Source organism: Malus sylvestris, chromosome 11 (assembly GCF_916048215.2).
Source record: "Malus sylvestris chromosome 11, drMalSylv7.2, whole genome shotgun sequence".
Lineage (NCBI taxonomy): Eukaryota > Viridiplantae > Streptophyta > Magnoliopsida > Rosales > Rosaceae > Malus > Malus sylvestris.
The window spans coordinates 9,490,842-9,500,348 of NC_062270.1; the positions used below are offsets into that span (position 1 = coordinate 9,490,842).

At 32.0% G+C, this 9,507-nt stretch overlaps 1 protein-coding gene across 1 annotated transcript; it reads right to left on the bottom strand.

Annotated features, from left to right (window-relative positions):
• Positions 1–824: 824 nt before the first annotated feature.
• On the bottom strand, positions 825–4,296 carry LOC126590564 (beta-glucosidase 24-like). Its single transcript, XM_050256019.1, has 13 exons — positions 4,111–4,296; positions 3,883–3,952; positions 3,732–3,790; positions 3,551–3,626; positions 3,345–3,422; positions 3,117–3,204; positions 2,754–3,009; positions 2,474–2,589; positions 2,110–2,327; positions 1,976–2,007; positions 1,766–1,868; positions 1,412–1,520; positions 825–1,300 (listed from the first exon to the last, which is right to left on the bottom strand). The coding sequence occupies exons 1-13, from the start codon at positions 4,276–4,278 to the stop codon at positions 1,069–1,071; spliced, it is 1,605 nt and encodes a 534-aa protein (XP_050111976.1). The 5' UTR covers positions 4,279–4,296; the 3' UTR covers positions 825–1,068.
• Positions 4,297–9,507: the final 5,211 nt, after the last annotated feature.

Below are 9,507 nucleotides of genomic sequence, written 5' to 3' on the forward strand. Positions count from 1 at the left end.
ATTTCCGTCCACAATATCATATTTCTTTCAGCTTTCTTGAGAAAACGTTTGAATCAGGATGTCGATTTCTTTTGGTACCTCCTTAGACCATCATTTTAATCTACAAATACGATACCAAATTGAACTGTCTATCCATCAATCCATTCAAAATTGTCTAGCACTGCCCATGCAAAGTATTCCTTAACTTTAACACCATTCCTGCATCCAACAAAACATAATTGAGAGAGAAGATGAATAATAAAATGCATTGATCATCAATGTAATGATTAACCAAAATGAAAGAGTGACATATATATATACACACTTACGTAATAGATGCTTGAAGATAACAGAGGTGCTCACGGTAGAAGTTGGTCGGGTAAAAGTGGTCTTCATAATTTTTTCAAGTTTTATATTTTTATCTTATTTTTAATTTGAAAAATAATTTTTTAAATAATAAGAAAGTCTCTCAAAATCTATTCAAGTCTTTAATCAAAGTCCATAAGAATTCTTGAAAAATCTTATGAAAGTTGTAAGGATTCTACAGTCCTTTGAAATCTTTCATTTAATTTTTTTTTAAATTCTCTGAAATTCAAATTAACTATACTCACTTAATTTTTTAAATCTTTTATTGATAAGCGCGATTATAAAGAATTTAAGTTTATAGATTGACAGAGAATTTATTACAAGCTAAAACAATTAGATGTCGTAGTATATTTTGCTTAGGAACCACTAGTAGAGATAATGTGGCCTAACGGCATTGATTAATTATCTGTGGCAATTTTTTGTCAAAGGCCACTGTGGGTGAGTACCATAGGCCAAAGGCCATTGATTATCAGTGGCTGTTTAATTGAACACTCAACAATAATTTATTTTCATAAAGAGTACATTACATTCATATAAAATTCAACCACAAAGGGGTACTAGCCATATGGCAATACAAATACGACACACACCAGCAACACATTCAACAAACTGATAATGAAATGAATTGTTGCAACTTATTCTAACTCAAAGTGCTAAACTATAAAAGCTAGAAACTTGTAGAACAACCAATAGAGGAGTTCTACTTTATTCATCATTTGAAATTTAAACTTCATACACAAATTTAGTGTCAACGACATTGCTGTCCACAATATTCAGATTTCTTCCAGCTTTGTTGAGGAAACGTTTGAACCAATATGTCGATTTCTTTGAGTACCTCCTTAGTCCATGATCGTAATCTACAAATTTGATACCAAATCGAACTGTGTATCCATCATTCCATTCAAAGTTGTCTAGCACTGACCATGCAAAGTATCCTTTAACTTTAACACCTTTCCTGCATCCAACCAAAAAAAAAAAAAAAAAGAGAGAGAGATAAGAATAATAAATTGCGTTGATATCAATATAATGATTAACCAAAATGTAAGAGTGACATATATACACTTACTTGATAGCTGCTTGAAGGTAACAGAGGTGCTCGCGGTAGTAGTCGATTCTAGCGATATCATTAAGGGCTTCCTCAAGTGGTAAGTTGGGATCATTGACCTCATCAATCCCTACAATATAATGCATTTTTTAAGTTATTAACTTTTTAACACACATATCCCACCATTTGTATAGTGACACATGGTGTACCACCTCGTGTGCCGGTTACATTGAAAAATCTCTCGAGAAATTGGCCTGACTCATATTACGTAGTTAGCCATAATAATTTAGATTTTAAAACAAGTAATTGTATTTTATGCCATTATATATGTGACAATTTGATAAATGTAATTAATTGTTTAAAAGTAATAGTTACCATTCTCAGTAATGTAAATGAATGGGTCATTATACTTTTTCATTGTATAGACCACCAGATCGTGAATTCCTTTTGGGTAAACATATAACCAGTCTGAACCAGCCTGCAACATCATAGAAAAAATAATTGTTATAATATTTTGGGTGGAAAACCAATTTATTAATAAATCCTCTAAATTTTAATAGCTTAAGCTAATAAGTTGATATGTACCTGCAGACCAATCGACTTATTATTACGCTCAGCTGCCACAACACATTATATAAATATGATCAACATTAGAATCTAAATTAATCTTTTAAGAGACCTTAATTAATTGGTCAAAAAGGTTTTCAATTTGTAATCACCTGTATTATTAACACAAGGATCTGATAAGTAGCTTGCAGGTTCAGAAGAATTTTGAAGTAATTTGCTCGCATATCTAGCAGTATAGTAATTTACTCCAATAAAATCAAATGACCCATTTATTAACTTTGATTCTTCGTCTGTAAATTTTGGCAATCGTTCTTTAACAAGACTCCGCATGCTGTGTGGATAGTCACCATTCGTCAATGGGTCCATATACCTACAAAAATATGGAAATTCTAAGAATGAACTTCTAAATATTATATAGAGTACTACTAGCAGCTAATCAATGTTATAATCATAAAAACAAAGCAAATATAAATATGCTGGTAAAAAATATGAATATAAATTAATAAATACACTTGCCATCCAAACACAAAATCCAAAGATCGAAATGCAGCATCTATATCATGCTTTGCCTTTGAAGCGGGTTCAAACCAAGGTGACACCAACGTTATTCCTATGACACCATTTTGGCATTCCTATAAAAGAAAATCAAGAACATTTTGTTGATTTAGAGATATAAAAGGTACAAACTTTGTATATCTTACTACACAAATTGTTTTCCTATTATATTGTAACTTAATAGTACTGACTCGTATAAATTATCAATTAGGACTAACAAAAGAAATTTAATCAACTGGACCTGATATTTATCCTTGTACAGTTTTACAGCAGCTCCATGAGCAAGGAGTAGGTGGTGTGTCACCAAATATGGCTCAGTAGCCGAATTTCCACCAGTGCAGTTTAAGTTTTGCCATGCAGAGCATCGTCCTGGTGCGTGTTTTCCAGTTGCATAACCATTTGTAGTAAATGTATATGGCTCGTTCACTGTGATCCAATGTTTTACTCGATCGCCAAAATACTTAAAACATAATTCTGCATAGTCCTTAAAGTGATCGCTATATGCATACACATTTCACAAGCGTAATAATTTGTTAATTAATTTGTATGATTTGTTTAAAATAAATTATCAACATTATACGTAGGATAGATTTTGTTCACTTACACAATTCGAGAGCTTAAGAAACCACCATATTCATCTTCTAAAGTTTGGGGAACATCCCAGTGAAAGATTGTCACAAATGGCTTTAGACCTATATATATATATATATGCATAATTATCAATAGAAGAAAATGAAAAGTTAGATCATTAGATGATGTTTTGTGAGTGCATGTAAACACTTATTATTTATTAATTAATTGGATAATGTATGAGATTAGACAGTTGTATCACCATTGTCTAGGAGTTCATCGATGAGATTGTTGTAGTATTCAATTCCTTTCGTGTTAACACCCCCAGACAACGTTCCATCTAGCAATTACAACTAAACAATCAAATATGCATCTAAATAAATTAATAGAAATTAAGTTAAGAACAAGTTAAACTATAAGTGACTGGTCTCAAATCGAATATATATGGATGTCGATGATCAACTTTACTTGGTAAAACTCTTGACCATGAAATAGAAAATCTATAAGCATCCATTCCCATATCCTTCATAATCCTCACATCTTCCTGTAATGACACAAAAATATACGTAATTTTATGAAAGAAGCTAAATTATTAAAGATCCCAAGGATCCAAACTTTGGTGGGGAATAAAATTCCGTGATTTTGCAACCTTATAACGGTGGTATTGATCAATAGCGACATCTCCATTGCTGCCATCCATAATTTTTTCTGTAATTAAACATAGAAATGTTTTACTACTTAAAGCATACAGTTGGTGGAAATCATACCATGTCACTAGTAAATGAACAGAATACAGAAACCTGGATGGTTGTGGGTGAAGGTGTCCCATATGCTTGGTCCTCTACCACCTTCCTTCCATGCACCTTCTACCTGAAATGTACATGCATATATGAAAGTACATTCAAAATGAAGATGTCAATATGATATATACTAATTGTTTCTGACATTGAAATTAATCTAAACCTGAGTATTATATGAAACTCCGAATAAACAAAAAATTATAATGAGTTAAGCACCAACATACTGACCTGGTAAGCAGATGAAGCTGTACCAAATATAAACCCTGGTTCAAAACTGCTACGGTTGAGAATGTCACAATGGACGGGTGGATATGTAGTATCAGCTTTGCTATTTGTCAATGAAAAGCCAGTGAGTAGTACCACACATAAGAGCAAAGAGCCTAACCGCATTGCCATAATTTACAAGGGTTTTTGATGGTCGAGATAACTAGGTTGGCTCTTGCCTGCATATTGCATGGGGTTTATATAGATAGAGGGACTACGTAGTACACGTGAAAGCATTTACTTATTTGTTTAGTTTCTATCTTTATTCGATATAGCAGACTTTTTTCTTCTTTTCAGACAAAATAAATAAATTACATCTTTATACTGTAAATCCAATCGGGACCGCATTCCACTATATATAGCATGCGTATGCAATACAAGAATTTAAGGGGTAAGAAATGTTTGACCATATTCATGAGTATTCTCATCAGATAAAGCAAGCAACATGTATCTCTTTTTTTTGTTACAAATTAAGCTAGCAGCATCTTTGCCAAAATTAATGTTAACAGTTTTCAAGGTAGAAATAACCATGCATGCTCATGAAGTTACTTTCTTAATTCATCACCTCAATGTGATGACAATTTTCAAGTTAAGTTTAGGATTTTTGGTTTCCTTTGTTGTTTATTTGACATTGAAAAAATATTCACTAGATTTGCTGAAAAGTTGGATGTCCAGTTGCACATTGTTCAGGTGAAGGTAGATATTGGATGGGGTTTTTGAACATTAATTAGTTCTTCAAAAAGATTAAAACTAAATAAATTGGTGTTAGATTATATACTCAATTTAATCCTTTGAAATACAGTTTTATTAAAATTTATATTCTATTTTTTATTTAAAGTGTAATTTTTAATGTCTCCACGTTAAAATTTCAATTTAATTAATATGCACATATTAGTTCTTTCAATTATAAATGAACGTAAATGAGAAGATATTAAAAGAAATTAGTGACACAGAAATATGTAAATACATAAGTGTACAAAAATATATTGAATTGATTTCTTTGTACCAAAACTTTTGTACCTAAATTTTTGTATCTAAATATATTATAATGAACCTGAATGTATGTTCCAAAATGTATTATATTAAATAGATATACTTAAATGTCAATACCGAAATGTATTTATCGAAATGTATTATTTGAACTAATGTACCTAAATGTAAATATTGAAATGTGTGTATCAAAATGTATGTACGAGAATGTATTATATTGAACTAAGGCTTTTTAGTCAAAATGGTCATTGAGATTTGCATAACACATAACTTTGGATCCTGATATTTAAAATCAATAGAAGTGGTTCCTGAGATTGTCCACCATCTATTATTTTGGTCATTTCGTTAAAAAACTCCGTTAAGTTGAGGGTATAACACATAACTTGGTCCCTGAGATTTGCATAACACATAACTTTTGTCCCTGAGATTGTCTACCATCCATCATTTTGGTCATTCCATTAAAAAGCTCAGGGACCACTTAACGGAGTTTTTTAATGGAAATACCAAAATAATGGATGGTGGACAATTTCAGAGATTACTTTTATTGATTTTAAATTTCAGGATCCAAAGTTATGTGTTATGCAAATCTCAAGGATCATTTTGGCTAAAAAACCTTGAACTAATGTACCTAAGTATTCGTAATGATGATGGACCAAAATATATCAAATGAATTAATATACCTAAATGAAGAAGATACAGATTGTATAAGAATATATTATATAAGAAAATTAGTTTACCTAAATGCCTACAAAAAAATATATATTGTGATGAATGAAATAAAATTTAAATGTAAAATTAGGAAGAAAAAAGAGAAATAAAACATCAAAATATAATTAATAAATGAGATGATTAACTGTACAAATACAATTTGGATTTCAATCTTACATAAGGTTATAGTCTAAAACTCATCTTTTATTCTTTCCAATCCCTATTATAGTTTTGTGAGAATTGGGAGGATTAATTTCTTCACAACTAATACGTCTTGTATCTTCACTTGACAAAAACTATAAGTAGACTTTTAAATTTTAAATTGAAAAGTCATTGACTTTAGTGAATTATAATGTGTAAGCTAATCATAATTAGCCAAAAGTTAACGACCCTAGAATTGAAATTACCAACATGATTTCCGAACTTTTTTTTATTGCAACTGAAAATTGCAATTACATGTACTTTTATTGTTTTTGGATATTGATTATTTTTATTTTCTTTCTTTTACACTTCAAATTTCTATATATATAAAGAGAGACGCAATTTGAAGAAACATTCAAAATATCAAAAAAAATTTCCGGCCCTAACTTAGAACTCCAAAAATCACAATTGAATCAGAATAGGTTAAATAGAAATTAAAAAAAAAAACCCACGCAGTTGGTTTCATGGGCTGCTTTATTTTCTTTTTTAATAAACAATATAAATCAATTTCTAAATTAAAATTAAAATATATATTAATTCATACAAAAACAATTGTCACACATATGCGCTTGTGATCAGAGACTGATGTATTGTGTAAAAGGGCAACTATTTGAACACCTTGCTAACCACTTCTAATATAAGTAGGTTGTACGTAAATAGGTAGAATATACTCCAATATAGGAATGACAACGTTCGGAATGGAGACAGATGTGCCATTTCCATCCTTGTAACTGCAAAAATTACTCACAACCATAACTATATGTTAACCATAGGGTAATCTCCATAACCACGCGCAAAGGTTATGGATCCCGTAGAGGTTAATGGGTTTATCGATTTCACCAATAAAAAATGTTATTTTCTCGTAATTAATGAAAAAGAAAAAATGGTTAAAGAAAAGTTATGACTAAAATATATAAAATTATACTTTCATATAAAATTTTAGAAAATATAGAAACGTGATGGTTACTGGTACAGTGTCCCTATTCGCATAACCATATCCCAAACGGCTTGGAAAATTTTCAGTTTCCCGATAATCCGTCCCCATACTCAATATCTATATTTAAATCTTGCCCAAATGGATGCGTAACAACATTGATCAGGTTTTACGAATGAAATGCCATCCCTAGCTACAAGTTCAATCCGCCAAATGCGTTTGTTTTTCTTGTATGCTTAGGTATAAATATGAGATTAATCTATCTTATGTGGTTAGGTATATAGTAGGTATATGTTATTAACCTATCCTGTATGCGTAGGTACATGTTATTTATCTGTGTTAACTGATTTGGGAGTACGATTTTCTCTCGAATGTTTTAGCATTTTCCCTAAAGTGCTATGCATGTATTATCGACACAAAGCAGAACTTTTGATTAGGCATGCGCAACTATTTAAAATCAGAATTTGTTTTTTATTTTTACAGAAAGTATCCCAACACACCATCCGCAGCCCCACCCACCCCAACCCAAAGCCACATACACTCCTCAAACCCTAGCCGGCAACAAATGGAGAAGCATGCATGTCGACACACGTAAAAAAATGTGATTCCATTCTTCACAGCATGCATGCTGCATGAAGAGCATAACTGAACTTTATAGAAGGAAACGAGAGTTTTAACCAAGGAAACCCAAAAAAAGAAAAGAAAAGAAAGGAATATAACTGAACTTTATAAAGGGATTCAGATCTTTTGCATGCATTTCGACACGAGGAGAAACATGCATTTCGACACGAGGAGAAACATGCATTTCGACACAAGGAGAATCATGCATTTCGACACGATGTGAAGCATGCATTTCTCTTTATTTACTGAAAAAATTATTAAATTTAAGTAATGTTTGCCGGGGTGTTAAAGAAAGTGACAAGTAGCCTTGGCCAAGCCTGAAGTTTTGAGGAAGTTTACATGCATCTATATCTATATATTGTAAAAACTGTGGAGACCTTACTTCTGCCATTAAGAATTCGAGTTATGCGCTAGTGTGCAAGTTGTTTGTGAAATTCTTGAGGAAGCTAAACTAAACTAATTGAACTAGAAATGATAGAATCCCAATGCCGGTAACATTGACTCTATCGTCAATGGTGTAGCATATCATATATATCTAAGGGTATGAGTTTTGGGAAGAAATGGAATTGGTGATATGGCGGCAAAGGCATAAGATATTATCCGGTCTAACGAAACTTCTCCATGTTGGATTTTCGTTTAAACAACACCAATCCACAACCAGCAGGCAACTTTTTTTTTTTCCTATTTTTTTCCTTGTTACACTGACTAATAGCTATTTACAGTATGTGAGAGATTTTGAAGGCCGGGTATTCTAATGATACTTTACATGTTATAATATAAGTAGAACAAATGATGTGCATTCTAAACTAAAATTATTTTCCGTATTTGTGTCGAAGTATGATATTTAACGAGTTGTAACAAAACAAATACAATGATTGTGACTTGCACAACGTAGGCTTGACTTTTGATGCCTCTCAACATACAAAATCCATGCAGGGTGGTTTTGAACCCTCCTTCGTCAAGGATTTTCTTCTAGCGAAAAGAGTGCATAAAGCAGGAACCCCTGTTGAAAAGCTGTTTGTTCTCAATAGGGAAATGTAGTCGATGTGAAAAATACCAAACAACAAATTAACAATTTTTGTTGTTGACAATATAGTTATTATTTAAGCTGAAAAGTCCCCGATGAAACTCTTCGAACCTATTTTGTGCATGAACAATTTGGTCTTGATGGTCTAATAGGCTTCCTTCTCAAACAATAAGATGGACTTTGGACTGGCTGAAAATAAGTTTGACTGATGGGTAGTCCTTGGATCGTATTTGTGTGTAGAATGCGCTCTTTATGATATTATGTATGATTGCGGTTCTGGTGTATTTAATTACTGCAACAAAAAATCATTTGTTCTTAATGAGATGATAGATATTAAGGAGTGCGTGAGTTTACAAATCATATTTTTCATTGTGGATAACATGCTGGTGCTGGTTTGAGAAAACCAAACATCAAGATGTCATAAATGAGATGGACAGAGCATGTCTAAAGATATTTGTTATGCGAGATGCTGCTATATTTGCAAAGGCATACATTCAAAATTTTGAGTGGCTAAAGGAAGCAACAATTTCTGTGGTGAAGATGAAACGGTCCTCGATTTTAGGCGCATCTTTGAAGTATTTTAGGGTAGGTTTTCATACTTCTTCCACTCTAATAACACGTCAACATTTCCCGTTATTAATATTCTGCAAGCCGTTTCTCATTTTTGTTAAACCCTTTCTCCACTTCTTCCTAATTGTACAGAGAATAACAAACAGAAATACAACAACTTTTCATTAACCACTTCCTTCTTCGTTACATCAGCTATTTATCCTCCCATTCCTAACTAACTACTAACACTCATGCACACGTGTCATCATTGTATTAAGCCATTTGGCAGCTACTAGGCCGTAACCTATCAATACCCCCCCCCTTAAAACTA